A 17125-nucleotide genomic window follows, 5' to 3' on the forward strand; every position below is an offset into this window, starting at 1 on the left:
ACAAATTGTATCTACATAGACCTCTATTATATAGATATATTTAAATATAGGCACTAGGGTACAGACTTTCAGGACAAAACCATCCAAAGAAATGTGCTTTCTGTGGGTGCTATGTGATAGTACAAAGGCTCAATTTTGTCATAAGATAGGGAGACGAGCACTTACTCCTTGAATTGGCAGCAGTTTGCAGCTTTGTTTTTTGTTTGGGTGGGAAGTTTTGTACAAAGGAATATAGTTTAATAGTCCTGCCATAACTAAACCCATAATGTTCTTAGGAACTCCCTTTGATTGCTTTTCTTTTGTAGCCTGTATTTTCTTTCTTTATAGTTATATATTAATTTTCATCTTGCTCTCTAAGGTAGAGAAATAGCATTCTCTTGGGCTTTCCAAAGCTTAAAGAAATTCTGTTGAAACAGAAAAACAGCTAGTGTATAATTAACACTAGTTGTGATAGTTCAGGAGAGTGGTGGCAGGAAAGTGATTTGTGTGGCTTTTGGGTAACTGGAAACATCTTGGCTGTGCTGATGGGAGTAATAGCTGGCCTCTCTATGGACTGATTTTAATATCAAATAGTAAAAACGGGGATACCTGGGTGGCTTAAATTGGTGGAGCATCTGCCTTGGGCTCAAGTCATGATCTTCCCGTCCTCGGATCAAGCCCCACATTGGGCTCCTGGCTCAGCAAGGAATCTGCTTTCATTCTCTCTCCCTCCCTCCCATGCTCTGCCCCTCCCCACTGCTTGTTCTCTCTCTCTCTCTCTCAAATAAAATCTTACGGGGGAAAAAAAAAAGCACAACTATTTTGTTAAACACGTTATAAAATAACAAGTGGTACAACCAGGTGTTGTAAATCTTCCATCATTCTAAGAGCTGGATCCTAATTTCCAAGGAAATTGCCCAAGCAGTGCTTGAAAAATCAGGAATACAATGAATTTTCCTTAATAAGGTCTCTCTGGTATTAGTGCAAATTATTTTGCATGAAGTGTAGGAAATGGAGGATCGGGGTCCAGAGTTTGCTGGTCTACTTAACCAACACTAGCTAGCTAGCATAGGGCTTTTATTTTTTTTTTTTTATTTTTTTTATTTATGATAGTCACAGAGAGAGAGAGAGAGGCAGAGACACAGGCAGAGGGAGAAGCAGGCTCCATGCACCGGGAGCCCGACGTGGGATCCGATCCCGGGTCTCCAGGATCGCGCCCTGGGCCAAAGGCAGGCGCCAAACCGCTGCGCCACCCGGGGATCCCGCATAGGGCATTTATATGCGCTCTGTGCAATACCTCTTAATACTTAGGAGAATTCTGTGGGTTAGGTGCTATTTCTATCCTATTTCAGGTAAAGATCCACAGAAGCTAAATAACTCGAGCCCGGGCCTGAAGGCTTATGGGGCCACCGACTGCCCTCTTCCAGCCGCTTCCCACCCGCTCCAGCTGGGAGCGCACACGGCAGTTGGAAAGCAGGGAAACGCTTGGGGAGGCTGGTTAAACGCCGATTCCAAGATCCACCCCCGGGGAATCTGGAGTATTAAGAAACACCCTAAGTGATGATGATGTGAATGAGGAAACGCTGCATTCAAGCAGATGAACCTGTTCCCCTGGCGCGCAGGCGGCGGCGGCGGCGGCGGCGGCGGGCCGAGCGCGGACAGAGGCTGCCCCCCCGCGGCCGCGCCGGCGCAGTGCAGCCCCGAGCCGCGGCTGCGCAGTGCCGCCCTCTGGCGGCCCCGCTCCTCCTTCCCATCGGCCTCGGCTTGCGGGCCTTTCAAACATGGAGGAGCGGGAGCGGGGGGCGAGGCCGGCTCGCGCCGGGAGCCCCGCGCGCCCCCCCAGCCCGCGGCTGGATGTCAGTTCCGACAGCTTCGACCCGCTGCTGGCCCTGTACGCGCCCCGCCTGCCGCCCATCCCCTACCCCAACGCGCCCTGCTTCAACAACCTGGCCGAGTACGAGAGCTTCCTGAGGACCGGGGTCCGGGGCGGCGGGCGCGGGAGGGCGCGGGGCGCGGCCGCGGGCTCGGGGGTCGCCGCCGCCGCCGCCGCCGGGGCCTCGGCCAGAGCCCGCCGCCGCCCGGACGCCCCGGCCCCGGACCCCGAGCGCATCCAGCGCCTCCGTCGCCTCATGGTGACCAAGGAGGAAGGGGACGGGGCCGCCGGGGCGCGCCGGCGGGGTCCGGGTCGGAGCAGGAAGGCGCCGCGCAACGTGCTCACGCGAATGCCCCGTGAGTCCGGCGGGGGGCGGGGGGCGGGGGGCGGGGAGGGGGAGGGGAGGGGGCGGGGCGGGCGGGGGTCCCGCGGGGCCGGGGCCTGGGGGCGGGGCCTGGGAGGGCGGGGCCGGGTCCCGGGGTCCCGGGGGGCGGGGGTCCCGGAGGAAGCGGTCCGCGCGCGCCGTGGGGCCGGGGCGGCTGAGGCCGCCGAGCGGGTGCGGGTGGCTGCGGGGTCTGCGGGGGCCCGAGGGGACCCGCCGGAGGGGCGCAGCCTGCCTGCAGGAGCGTGCTCGCCCGGCGGGACTGGCGGCGGGTGCGGGCGGGGCGCCGTGTCGTGACCCCGGAGGCTGACGGCCCGGCGCTGGCGGGGAGGGCTGGTTCGCCCCGCCGCAGCCCCCCGCAGCCCCCCGCAGCCCCCCGCAGCCCCGCCGCCTGGACGCCCGCGGGACGGGCGTGTCGCGCTCGCGGTGCCGTCTGCGCGGGCTGTTCCGAGTCCTGGAGGTGGAAGGGCCCCAAGGGCTCCCCGGAGCCTCCTAGCGCGCGCGGAGCGCTCCTCCGAGGCTGTGGGAGCTGGGTCTCGCTCCGCGGGGTCCCGCCTCGTGCCGGGCGGTGCTCTCCCGACCCCTGCCGGCGAGCGCCGGGACCCGCTGGGCCGCGGGAGCGTCTGCGTCCCGGGAGCCGAGTCGTGACGTGACTGGCCGCTGCCGTCCGAATGGAGGGTCGCGCGCTCAGCCAGGGGCGTCTCGTTGCGGTCCCAGCGGCGTGTCTGGAGGGAGGCGCCCTGAGCAGCTGCGCGCCGTCAGCTGTGTGGGCGAGATCTCACGGTGACCCGGGGCCCGGCGGCCCGGCGGCCCAGGCAGGCGGCGGCGCGGGGGGGGGGGGGGGGGGCGGACCGAGCACCCACGTTGCCGTCAGGACAGTCTGGGGGTCCTTACTCTGTGTGGACTTTTCTTTTTTTTTTCTTGCCACCGTCAGGTCTTGGAAGTGCGCTCCAAGTCTCACACTGTAACATTTATTTCCATTTTGCCAGTTGTTGCTTCGCTACTCAGATTGTCAAGGGAAAATCTTACTTTATGTAGCGAATGGCTTTGGCTTTGCCCGGGAAGCACTGTGCTTCATCCGTCCCGCGGAGCACGAAGAGCAGCTCTCGATGTGTCCTGATTAAATATACGGTGGCGTCAAGATCTCGGAATGTGCCGTAGGCACTGGACAGTTGAGTGTACGTGATGGTGATGGGTAGACATCACAGAGAATTGATAAGCTCCCGGAACAGGAGGAGTACAGCAGGGTCTGGGTGGCGCCGCTGGCTGAGCATCCAGCTCTTGGTTTCCGCCCAGGTCTTCCTCTCAGGCTTGTGACATTGAGCCTAAGCTGGGCCTTGGGCTCCCCACTCAGCAGGGAGTCAGCTTGCCTCCCTCTGCCCTCCCCCTGTTCCAGTATAATCTCTCTCTCTCTCTCTCTAAAATAAATAAAATATTCAAAAAAAAAAAAAGAAAAGTACACAAACAAGGGTGGAGATGAAAGTCATTCAGAAAGAGTTCCTAGAAGAGATTGGCTTCAGGTCTCAAAGTTAATTTAAGGAAGGGCATGGTTGAGGATAACAGTAATTATTTAAAAGTTAGGCTTTTGGGCAGCCCAGGTGGCTCAGCAGTTTAGCACTTACCTTCAGCCCAGGGCGTGATCCTGGAGACCCAGGATCGAGTCCCACATCGGGCTTCCTGCATGGAGCCTGCTTCTCCCTCTGCCTGCCTCTCTCTCTCTCTCCCTCTCATAAATAAATTAAATCTAAAAAAAAAAAAAAAAAAGGCTATTGGGGTATAATTTACACATAACAAAATTCACCCTTTTTAAGTGAGTTTTAGCAAATGTATAGCTGTGAAATTACCACAGCAATCAAGTTACAGAACAAATCCATCACCCCAAAAAGTTCTCTCATGCCCCTTTTTAGGTCAGGAGACAACTTTATTGTTGCTAATTAGGGCAACTGTTATTTAGCTAGTAAGTGCTGTGTACTTTGCTAAGCCCTTTAGATGCATTATATCTTATTTTACCCATAGATACAACTTTATAAATGAGGTTCCTTGAGCTTAACTACTTGCCCAGGATCACATAGCTAGTTTGCAACTGAGACCTTTTTTTTTTTTTTTTTTTTAACTGAGACTTAATACTGGGTTTGTCCAACTCCAGTGTCTGTGTGCCAGGGCCATTATGCTAATCTCAAGTAAGGGAAGAGGGGAGGGAGTTCATTCTCATTTTTCTTTGCTTGCTTCTTTTGGTGGGTGGACGGTGCCACATAAGTGAGGCAGAGGGTGTATCTGGATTTAGGTCCAGAGAAGGATTTGTTAAAACACTTTGAAGACCAAAGATTTTGTCTTTGTTATGATAGATAGTGGGGACCACGTGTATATTGTCAAGCAAAAGCACTTTTAGGGCAGTGTCACTAATGACTTAATTTCTAGTAGTAGTAAAATATTTAGGGGGGTATAGACCACAGATTCAAAGGTTTGGCTGCTGGCTTTTTACATTTTGAACACTGGCTCCTCCACTTTCTAGCTGTTTCACCGTAGGCAAGTCACTTAAACTCTTTGGGGCCTCAGTTTCCTCATCTGTAATAGTATCTACCTAGAGTTGTTAGATTTAAATTAGTTAACCCATTCAGAGCTTTTAAAACAGTAGAACACAGGAAAATTCTCAGTTAAGTGTCACTGTGATCATTATAGGTTGTTGTGGTTATTGTTTTAGACTGTCATAATTAAAAGCTCGAGGTCAGGATGTATATATAACCTGCCTGTACTGGGTGTTGGCTCAGCTGTTTATTAGGTAAATAACCTTGAGACATTATTTAAACAAATATTTCTGAGCCTTCATTTTCCTCATCTGTGAAGTGGGGCAAAATAATAGCACCTGTGTATTAAAGTTGTGAGGATTAAATGGAATAGCATGCATAAATTTAAACTTGGTGATAATGTTGGTGTCAGGGGTGATGTGAGTGAGGGGAACTGGAAGACTGTTGTGGTAAACCAATCATCTGATAAGGCTCTGGACTGTATTATTGGTTGGGGAAAGAGAAAGAAAAGAGCACGTCTTAAGTTATTGAGGATCTATTGTCTGAGCTTAGTGTTACCACAGGTAGGGAGAATAATGGAGTTAAGAATGACCTGGCTTGGGATCCCTGGGTGGCGCAGTGGTTTGGCGCCTGCCTTTGGCCCAGGGCGCGATCCTGGAGACCCGGGATCGAATCCCACATCAGGCTCCCGGTGCATGGAGCCTGCTTCTCCCTCCGCCTGTGTCTCTGCCTCTCTCTCTCTCTCTGTGACTATCATAAATAAATAAAAAAAAAAAAAAAATTAAAAAAAAAATTAAAAAAAAAAAAAAAGAATGACCTGGCTTTAGAAGGTTGGGGGGAGAAGGAGATCCCGAAGAATAACTGTCTTCAAAGATAAGGCATATGTTTTTGTGTTGTATTAAATTTCAGAAGACTGGCTCATATAGCCATTTGGAGTTTGTTACACAGACTGCTGGAAAGAGATGCAGAATGTGTATTCTGATTCAGAATGTGGAGCTCATCTTTGCCTTGGCAGTTTGCTGTGACAGACGGTGCTAGTGTTGTATTTTTGATCACACAAGGGAGTGAAGTGCTCCCAGGAATTACACCTTATTAAATCTTTGGAAGAAAAAAAAATCAAGGGAAAAGTGCAGATACGAGAGTTAAAAGACCTGAGTTTATCATTTGTTTAACCAGAGTAAGAAACTGTTAGATGTGTGCTTGTGTTTTCTTTCTGATTTGGGGGTTCGGGGCGGTGGAGTGGGGGGATGTAGTACCTCTGGGGTTTTTTGTTTTGTTTTGTTTTTTGTTTTTACAAATTAGAAAAAGAATGGTCTTTCCGCTGTTTATGGAAACACCTATGGGGGTGGGAGGAAGCAGTGAATACATAAGGCAAATAAACTGATCCAGGCAGTGTGATCAGTTTCTAAGAACTTAAATTACAGAGACTTGTACCTGAAATGAATCTAGAAGATAACTAGTCTAACCTCATTTTATGAATAAGGAAGCTCAGACTTGTGAAGAAAAAGCTACTCAGACATTCAAAGAATTTAAAAATACCGATATTGCTAGAAGAAGAGTAGATGATGAAGGTCAGACCAAGGTTCTCCTGTTCTTTTCCAAGACCTCTGTTTCTGCACACTGCCTTCTACTGTGCCTCCTTGTTGAATCTTCAATCTGACATAAGCTCCTACTTCTCATCTGCTAATTTAGTTTCTTTAAGAGTATTTTCTTTTGTTAATTTATCACTGCCATCATTTATAAGCTGATCCATGAGTGAGGGATAAGGAGGTCATGGGTAACCTGCTTAGTTATCCAAACTGAAGTGCAGGACAATTTACTGTCATGTCACTGGAAACAAAACAGATTTTTTGTGTGTGTTTACTCTTGATGGCAATAATCAATCTCCAAAGAATTTTGCCTTTTAAAAGTGAGAAAGACTGAGACTGTATATGTGTGAGTGAGAGTGTAAGAGTGTGTGTGTATACATGTAGTTTTCTTTTGGGAGGTTTTATATGGTATAGCCATCAAATTGTGAAGGCTAAGTTAATGTGAAGTAATAAAAATGAAATTCATCTCTGTTCCCAAGCTCTGAAAAAAAGAATCCATCATAGTAAAGGCTGCAATTTATAGTCCCAGCATTCTTCCCATGAATCGTTGTACTCTTTATGTGATGCTTATCAGCAGTCTCATAGGAGCCTAATGCCTAGCAGGTGCCTCTGTATCAACCAGGCTTAGAACGCACCCAGGTATCTTCCTCCTAGTGTAAAGATGATGTACGCTGGAACACTAGTGGCTCCAGAGAGCTTAGCATGGAGTATCTTCAGATAGGGGCTAAAAGTCTGTTCTCTCTTAGAGGACTGCGTATGTTTAAGCACAGATGTGTTACAGGATTTGTTTAAACATGTGATTGATAAATAAAATAAACATATGAATGAAATTTTGGCTTGTTTTTCCTTTTTTCTTTTTTTTTTTCCTGTAAGAGTCAAGCTAGATATATGGTTCAGGAGAATTATTTTTTTTAAAGTTGTCTTAACCAGTCACAGAACTAAGAAGAATTTTGCTGCTGATGTGTACATTTAATGTAAGGTTCCCCCACCACTACCACCAAAACATTTTAAAATAATGGTGCATCTTAGAATCAATGGCATCATAGAACACAGAACACAGAATACACAAGTAGTGAAACCTTTGGGTGATAGGCAACTGTATGCTTTCTCTCTGTCTTGGCAGAACCTTGCCTTATTTCAGGATATGTTGCCTGAACTAGTTCTGTTGCCCATTGGGCCTTCCTGCTTCCCTAGTGAGGTTGCCACTGCACCATGTTGCTTGATGTTGCTGGAGATGGTTGGGTGGTCTTGATTGTTAATTCTGGGAACGAGAGCAAATGTTCATGCTATGCTCGCTGTTTTTTGCCTTGTTTCAGTACATGAAGGCAGCCCTCTGGGTGAACTCCATCGTTGTATCCGAGAGGGAGTGAAGGTGAATGTTCACATCCGCACTTTCAAGGGTCTTCGGGGCGTCTGTACAGGCTTCCTCGTCGCATTTGACAAGTTCTGGAATATGGTAATTAAGCCTTTCTCAAGGGCCTGGAGAACCTCCTAGGGATTAAAACTTTTTTATGTCCAGATGACCTGAGTATCCTAATTTAGGAAAACCAATAGAATAACTTCCCAGAACTAGAATTTTTGCAGTCTGTTGGCCAACAACAAAAGAGTTATTTTAACTTCTTCTTTTCTTTAAGGCATTGGCTTTCAACCAGTGTAGTTTTGCTCTTCTCTTCCTCCTAGAGACATATGACAATGTCTGGGGACATTTTTTTTAATTGTCACAACTGTGGTGTGGGAGGTACATTACTGGTATCTAATGGGTTAGAGGCCAGAGGAGCTGCTGCACATCCTACAGTACACAAGACAGCCCCCCAACAACAAAGAATTACCTGGTTGAAAATGTCATTAGTGCTATGATTAAGAAACCCAGCCTTAAGGAATAATTATTTATTTCAACTGTTTAGTAATTTTATGTCAGTTTCCTACTGACCATTCTTTCATTCATTTCAAAATATTTATTGATTTCCCACTTTGGCCGTTACTTTACCACAGTGTCAAGAACAGAAATTTCAGAAAGGAACTTTCAATCTACAGTTTTGGGAAGATAGATAAAGATAGAGGGGAAGCAGGCATACTAATAAGCAAGGCACTTTCCATGGTATTTCCTTATAAAGGAAATGTACCCCCACTCTCCTAGAGGTTTACTGTCTGCTTACTAGACATAGTAGGAGTGAAGAGATACATTATAGCACAACTACACTATGAGGCAGTTAAAATAGGAACCACCAGGCTTTCTGGCATTTCTTTTTCATAGAGTCTTCCATCTCCAGCTTTTCTTTTTCCTGCGCTTTATCTTCATCCATGCATTCTCCTAGATGAGTATAGTAGTTGCTGACATGTAATGAGCACTTAACATTTGCTGGATAGCGTACCAAGGGTTTACATATATTAATGAGTGAGGTTTATTACTATTCCATTTTACAAATGAAGAACTTGAGGCTGAAGATATTGAATGATTGCCCCAGGTCACACTGTTAGTAAGTGGAAGTTCTAGAACTTTATCTCAGGTCTTTCTGACTCCTAAGACCATGTTTTTAACCACTGTGGGATCAGAAGACCTGGATTTGAATACTAGCTTTACCGCTTGGTAGTTGTGTTACTCTGGGCAAAGTAGTTTTTCTGAGGCCCATTTTTCTTATATCTAAAATGTAGGAAAAAGTACTTTATTGTTATAATTTTACCTTTGAAGGAAAAGGATTTAAGAGAACATCTTTGATATGATGGTCATAATAATAATACTGTCAGCTTATATTTGTAGGATGAGTTACACTTTTCAAATTGATTTCTCATACTTGATTTCATTTGATCCTAAATAGCTGTCCTACGAGGTTGATCTCTCAGAGACAAAAATTCACCAACAATTCTGTGTAACCCTGGTTAGTACCTGTTCATTGCTGTCATAAGACCTAGAAATTGAGGAAGGAAAAGAAGCAGTAGAATAGTGCTTCTCAAAGTGCGGCCCAGGGGCATACTAGAACACTACAATCTTGGAGTTTCTGGTTATAACAGTTCCTGGGCTTTATCCAGACCTACTAAATCAGCATATCTAGGAAGTAGCCTTGGATTTATATTTTAATAAATTTCCTAGATATTTATGCATATTGAAATTTAAGAACCTCTACCATGCATTTGTAAATAGATAAAACATCTTACATGGTGGTAGCAGCTTGGAAATCACTCAGAGGGTGCCTGGTATTTCCATGTTTTTTGTACATAAGAGCAGAGTCACTTGTTTGGTTCTGCTAAATGAGGTGTTTATTCTGCTTTTTAAAATTTCCCTGGAAGCTGTAAAAATAATATTTTTAATTATGCCTAATTTTTTCCCCTTTGGGCTATTTCTCTAGGCACTTACTGATGTGGATGAGACCTACCGAAAACCTGTTCTAGGCAAAGCGTATGAGCGGGATTCTTCATTGACTCTCACTAGGGTAGGCTATTTCTCCTCACTTCTTGAGTACCCATCATGCTTTCAAACTTAGGAATTGAGGTCATTGAGGCTGGTGACCAGGTTTTCTTAGTGGGAAAGCTCGATTGCTTCCACTATGCATGCCTGGACCAAGATCTTCATTAGTCTCACTTCTCATGCATTCAGCTAATCACAAATGAATCTATGCTTTTGACCAGCGTAGTATTTGAGCAATAAGTTACCTCTTATAAGCCTTAAAAGTCTTTTTATTTTATACCACAGAGAAAAGCAGGTGAATTTTCTCTTGTCATATTATTGATTTATCTGAATTATAGCTACCCATAGAAGAAGATCCATTACTAACTTTTAAAAAATTACACAGCAAGGAGCAGTCTGGTGTTTTTTCTATATATTGAAAGAGGGATATTGGAGGCTAAAGAGAAGGCTGATATTTATCATTGCTTTCCTTATAGCTGTTCGATCGCCTGAAACTTCAAGATTCTTCCAAAAAGGAAGCAGATTCTAAGTCTGCAGTTGAAGACTCCACTCTGTCCAGATATTCCCAGACATCTACTTGGAAGGTGGCTTCAGTGTGGGGAAGAGGAGATACTGACCGGGGCTCACGCAGGCGTTCCCGCTCTGTCCCTTCTTCCCTGCAGGCATCTGCAAGGGAGGAGTCCAGGTCAGAGATGTCAGGGAGGACTACACGGACAGAAGGGTCAAGTGCAGGAGGTACCTTTTCCAGGGCTACCACCCTTTCCAGGGGCCAGCCCCGTAAAAAAAAGCGAAAGCCCAAAGTGGATTACCAGCAGGTATTCACTCGACACATAAATCAGATATTCATTCGAGGTGAGAATGTCCTGCTGGTTCATCTTGCACAGTGACCAACTTGGCCTCACTGGAGCTTTGGTTTCTATAAATAAAATGCATGAATTGCTGCTATGCTGTATCGTAGTATCCCAGTGAAACTATGAGTTGAAATGATTCCCTCTGGTCCTGCATGTGCAGAGCATAGAGCCAGGCTTGGGCCCTCTGGAAGATGAGCTTCCTCAAGGGGACACAGGCCTCAGGAGGGTGGGTATTTTTGCTAATATCAAGTCAAAAGCTGTACAGAGGAAACATGGATCTTATTTGGTGTCATGGTCAACTTTAGAGATACTCAAACCAAATATCAAATCTTCATTTGAATTAGGGGGGGTCATGGTATGAATTAAATTCACCCCACAGACACTATAAGGATGAGAGGAAAAAACACCTCAAAAAAAAAAAAAGATTTCATTTCTAAAAGCTAGTGCCCTGAGTACTCATGAATTTGATTCTAAGAGTAGCAATATAAATTTCCTTGTAGTCCTGTGCCCACAACTTGTCACTGACCTTTGAATTTTGCTCTATATCATTCTCTCTTAATCCAAAAAATGTAATTTATTATCTTTGACTATCTGTAAAACTAAGAAAGCCACCAACTTATGTAAGGGTAGAATTTGAATAGCTGCTATGCTCAAAGCAGCCAGCAATGAACATTTTTTTATCCCTCTCCTTATTATTTAAAGGGATAACAGAACTTCATCAGTCTTCCCCACTTACCAGAGGTAGCTTCTGAGAATGGCATGCCAGGTGGGACTAGAAGATACTCATGAGGTGGCTTCTTGTCCTTTTCTTTCACTTCTGTGGCATGGTGCTAGTGCATGTACCCAGTGTATTGCCCTTCTGTATGTAGTGTGAACTGTCCCGTGAGCTTTATGGCAGGTGACTGTGACCTTCTTATCTGGTTTCAAAGAGTTCTCCATGAACTCAGTAATATGTATGCATCATATGGTTGAGAGTTCCCTTTCCAGGCAGGGCTGGCCTGTGTAGACCAACTTTCAGAATGATTTTTCCATGAAACAGGAATGGTAGTTTTATTCCCTCATGTCACGCCAGAGAGGCTCTTACAAAGTACAGTGGGTGGCATCTATAAGGGACACTTTACTCACAGCTTGGCTTGAGTAATGGGAACACTGTAGCACCCTCTAATACTTCTACTTGAATCATATATACTTTTTCAATCACCAGTACAGAATAGGCTACATCTTGACACAGACTGTTAGGCAATATTTATTTTTTTTGTTTTATTAGTTTATATTTGGTTTGATTTTAGATAACTTATGTTCAAAGGAGAATAAGAAATAGCTGACTAGTTAAAATGTTTGAAAAAAAAAATTCCCCTGCTGTATTTTTTGTGTAACTTAGGTAAGCCTTCTGAGAATCAGGATGAATAACATTTAAGGGAGTTAGGACACCTGGTCCTTTTGCTAGCTGGGTCCTGGCTCATCATGCAATGAAAGGAGAGCAGACTTAACCCCTCTGTGCCTCAGTTTTTCCCATCAGACACCTACCTCACCGGGGCACCGAGTCAGAAATTTAGGAAGGCATTTTAAAGTCTCTAAACATATTTAAGTGCCATGAATAGCTTTTACTAACTGTATTTCATAGCTTGGTAAGAGTTCTATGTCTTATGAACAAGGTAGGTGCTACCTATGAAGGTCATCTCCATAGGTGTCATAATTATGAACTTGTCCTCAGAAGGCAGTGATACCTTCAGGAACTATTTTCCATAATCCATTCCTTTCTCCTAAAGGACAATGGAAGTTCTCAGAAGAATATCCTCAATAAAAGAAGAGTAATATTTCTTTGCTGCTTCCCCCACATCCCAGCCCCAACCTTTTTCTGATCATCATCTGAAAGAATTCCCCTGAACTTTTCAGTGGGTTTATATGGTAGTACCAAAGGGAGAATGCACATCTAAAAATGACACATCCCCAAAGGGGAATTATGGGAGATGTTTTGTTCTGTTTACTTGTTTTTATTTTAAAATGCATTTTAAATATTACTCTTTAGAGCCATCTCACATACAATAAACATTTAGAGAGGTTCCATGTTACAAAGTATGCAAATTATCTTTGGAATCTGCTACTCTAAATTCTCTTCTAAGTAGTATGTCTAAAATCTCAGTTCCAATTAATGGTTATCATCTTTAATCATCAGGCACCCCTGCCTCTACCTCTTTACTGTCTTTCCTGTTAGATGTCTTCATCAGTCTGCGCTTCTGTTCCTCAGCTAGAAGCTGCAATAGATACCAACCAGGTTTTCCCAATAAAGCAAAAGTTTGGTATCAAAAGGAATCTATCAGTTTCCATTCATTTTAGTGCCTGACTAAATGTAATGTGATTTATTTTAAACACATGCTGCATTTTCATGTTTATATATAATTTTCATATGTCCAGATAATGATTGGCTTACTACTTTTCTGTCCAATTTAATAATTCTGGCTCTGAAAAGTATTTTAAATCCATGTGATCAGTTTATAATATGCCCATATACCCCCATTTATGGTTTGGTCTGGACAGTGATTCTAGGATAAATACTATTTAGTAAATATGCTGTTTTGTACAAAGTATGACAATTGTTTTTTAGGGAAGTCAATTTTTTAAATTATTGCCTTTTCTTTATTATTATAGAAATTTTTCAAAAGGGAGAAAAAATTGGTCCTAATAACCTATCTGCTGCTCCAAATATGTCATTACCTAGGACATTATAATAAGTTGCTATGAAAATAACTCAAGTCTTCCTCAGGGGAAGGAAAGAGAAAGGGAAAGTAACAGCTACAACGGTAGAGTTCTGGAGGCCCCCTGAGGGGAGTCTTACACAACTGAAATGCAACAAAACTTATTTCTAGTATTCTCCAGGGATTTGGGCTCAGGGCAGTTTGGTAGGCATAGTACATATTTTTGAACATCCAATTTGGGTTCTTCAAAGTAATCACTAGACATGGGAATCTGTTTCTGAGACAGTTCATGGGACATACACAACAAGTACCTGTGCACTTGTTGAGGTCTCAGGAGCAGCCAGCTTTGGGTTAGATGATAACAAGGCATTGAGCAACAGAGATGTATTTTCACACCCATGATTTATTGTGCCATTCTTGGTACACAGAGGTGATTCTGTGGCTGCTACCACCAGGAGAACTTCCACTTTAGGTTATTTGTTCTGGTACTTAGGAAGCGGTTTATGCTTCCTTTCAGAGACCGTCTTATGATGGTGGGCCATTTGTGAGATGGTTAGCCAGCATTACCAGTGTCTAAGGCAGGTGGCTTTAGACCAGTCAGTTCCTTGCTCTCTGTTCACGGTGCTTATCAAATCAGAAAGCCTAGAAGCCATTCACATTAAAGTCTAGGTGCATGAGAATCCTTGCTCTGAGTTGTTAGTGGGTCAGGAGGGGTGTCATCTATCCTCGTGGTAATATAGGCTGGGAGTACCTTTAGAAATTGTCAAGGCATGAACTATGAGCTGTCTTTAATCCTCAGAAGCTGTACAGAAATCTAGGTATACCACTTACCCCTTGAGAGAAAAATAGTACCCTAACTTGATGCTAAGGGGTTTTGTATTTCTATTTGCATTATCCCTGTAGCTGCTGACATGGGCAAAATCATGAAATAGAATAGATTTTGTAAATTTTCTCTTATCTTTGCCTTTAGGAAAAATTAAAATTATTCAGACAGCTAGCTGTCACTGGTGCTGCCCCAAAGCTTTCCCATCTTTTATGTATTTTTTAATGAATGAAATGGTTACTATGGGAAGGCCAAGGTTCACATAAGAGTATCACAGTATAAATATAATGGTTTAGCAACTGTTTTAATTTTTCTTTTCCTGTGCCAGATACAGACTACAGTTAACCCTTTTTCTATTCATCAGCCTGTTTTCCCTGACAGTAACTCCCAGATGCTTTTCTTAGTGATTATAAAGTAAGAAAGTCTCATCTGGGCCTATGTTGCAAAGGTGGGTGGTCTGTCATTACTTTCTGGCAAATTGAGTTGATGGATTTTAGATAAGCCTATGGGGTTCCTGTCATAGGTTCCTGGGCTCTAAGGAAGGGTTGCGCCTTTTTTACTCTCAGTGTTTTGAGTATTTTTCAAATGTTTGTAAGTTCTCTTGCACTCCTCTAATAAAAATGAAAGCTATCTGTCAAGGAATGGCTTTGGATGGTTCAGAGATCTAGGGGAAAAGAAGTAAGTACACCTGAGGCCTTCAGTTGGTCTTTTATTTATTTAGAATAAAAAGTAGTTTGATAAGCTACCAGAGTTAGTGCTGCTTTAAAAACACTCTCTGAAAAGATGGCATCCGTCCCTCAGGAAAGCTATAAAAGCTATTCCCAATACATCGCAATTGCTTTTGATTTTTAATCCTTTGGAGCAAATGTCTGATGTTATGTCTGATGTTATATTTTTAGAGCTGTGGGGGAGAAATGTCTAAACAATTTTAAGGGGGTATATTATTTAATGATTATCTGACTGAATCATATGTGAGCTAGGTTCTAGGGCAGCTGTCCGGTTCTTTTTCTGTTGTCCTGACAGTAACACAGATAGTAAGCGATGTCTTGAAAAGTGATTTTCTTATCTCATACTGACATCTAAAGACATTAGCCTTCTGTTTGGTAACCCTGGGGATACTCCTCTGCACCGTGACTTATTAATGTTTTTTTTTAGATGGGGCTAAACCTGGATTACTCTCTGTATTTATACTTTCACTATTCATATACCAGCTGCTAAAAGAAAAACCATAACTTATAATCTTGTCTTGAAATTACTCCTAATTATGAAGTTCACTAAATTCTTCATGTTTAGGGAGGATTGCTGCTAGTAATGTCAGTTTGCAGTGTTCTGCTTTAGGTATGTGTCTTATGGGAGTCTGGAAACTAATAAATATGATTGTATTAATGTACTGACTGCTTTGTCTCTGCTGATTTTGAGGGTGGTGGAGGGGAGGAGGAAGGTGAGTCTGTTACCAAGTGAAGACACTGACCTAAAAAGTTAATGCATCGCAAGCCTTTTGCCATCTCATTGTTGTAACCTTGTGCCTTTCCTTTACCAAAGCACATGTCTGCATCAACTATCCAAGAGGTGCCTTTTTTCTTCCAAATTTATTAGAAGGTCATGCTTAGAAAAGGACCTTGGCCACAATGTGAATTGTCTCTTTTAAGCTCCAAGCCATGGTAATTGCCCTGTGAATTTATTCTACCTAATAGTTCATTGGCATTAACCCCCTCTCTTCATGACCTGCTGAGATCACCCTTCACTCCACTACCTCTGAGGGTTTGACCACATTTGACTAATTGATCCTCACATGGTTCCAGAAATATTTGAATTTGTCACCAGCTTCCCTCTATGCATGTACAGGAAGTTGAACTGCCCCAAGATTTGCCACGTTGGTTACTTCATCTCCTCTGTGTGCTTCCAGAACTGAGTCGCCTGGGTAAGGTAGACAAAAATCACACTGATGCTTAGGGAAACATCAAGTTAACTGTCAATTCCCTGCTTTCAAAGAATATATTGAACTGGCTTAGCCAACGTACAAGAAACTTCTAACCACTACACACAGGTTCTTGTGGGAAGGGAGGCAAGACCCAATGCTCCATTTCTTCCCCTTGTTTGTTTTGTATCTCAGACTTCTGATTAAATGAGAATATCCTCATTAATCAAAATAAAGGCAGAAAAGTCAGCTTGACGTTTAAAATATGCAGTGACCATTAAATATTGGTAGGGGGATGGAGGCCAGTGGAATGAGATATATTTATTATCTTTCCCTAAGCTTCCTGGATTCGAGTGGCAAGGACAAAAAAGTTTATTGCCCCACCACATTGTTTCCTGAATATCAGTGAAGCGTTCTTCAGTCTGCTCAGTTGCCACTAGGTGGCAGTGGGTTGAAGAGAACTGCTTACCTGAGGCCCCAGAAGAACTTGAGTCTCTGGATCTGATCTCCAGTCACTGCTACAATTCATTGTTAAATGCTCACCAGTCTGAACTGAGATAATCAAGAAGAAATGAGCTATAATCAACCTAAGTGGCAGTATAAATGTTTCCTCCCAATATTGAATTTGCCTAATTTGAAGCCTACGAAACCTGACTGATGGCAATCAGCCACTGAATGTGCTTAGAGAAGAGTGTTAAACAGAGAGATTGCCTGGCATCCCATTTCAGGGAGTCTATCACTGTTCTCACATCATGGGGTTCCTTGTTTCCTCTCAGAATACGGTCAACTCTACCCAGCCTCTTCCAGCTGGTGACTAAGGATTATCCCAGGGAAACTGTCTCAATGCCCCTATTTCTCAGCAGTTGTCTCACTTTGGGAAACAATTCAATTCCACCAGTGTTGATGCCCGAGAGCCTGCTTGTAATAAAGGTTGCATCCGTCTTATGATTCCATGACCAGAATTGAGTCTCCACTCCAAGACCAAGCAAATATCCTTCTTAGTCAAAGAAAAATTTATAATAGACACAGTAAAGTCTGTTGTTTTAGGGTGGACTCTAGGGGCAGAAGGGGTGGGTGGGCAATGGT

The 17125-nt window shown here is 43.9% G+C and overlaps 1 protein-coding gene across 1 annotated transcript; it reads left to right on the forward strand.

The window, feature by feature from the left end:
- The first annotated feature begins 1699 nt into the window (after positions 1-1699).
- Positions 1700-15511, forward strand: LSM11 (LSM11, U7 small nuclear RNA associated). Its single transcript, XM_041750775.1, has 4 exons — positions 1700-2208; positions 7665-7804; positions 9693-9776; positions 10228-15511. Exons 1-4 carry the CDS (start codon positions 1761-1763, stop codon positions 10636-10638), a joined length of 1083 nt encoding a protein of 360 aa, XP_041606709.1. The 5' UTR covers positions 1700-1760; the 3' UTR covers positions 10639-15511.
- Positions 15512-17125: the final 1614 nt, after the last annotated feature.

The sequence above is a fragment of the Vulpes lagopus genome, chromosome 3 (genome assembly GCF_018345385.1).
Source record: "Vulpes lagopus strain Blue_001 chromosome 3, ASM1834538v1, whole genome shotgun sequence".
Classification (NCBI taxonomy): domain Eukaryota; kingdom Metazoa; phylum Chordata; class Mammalia; order Carnivora; family Canidae; genus Vulpes; species Vulpes lagopus.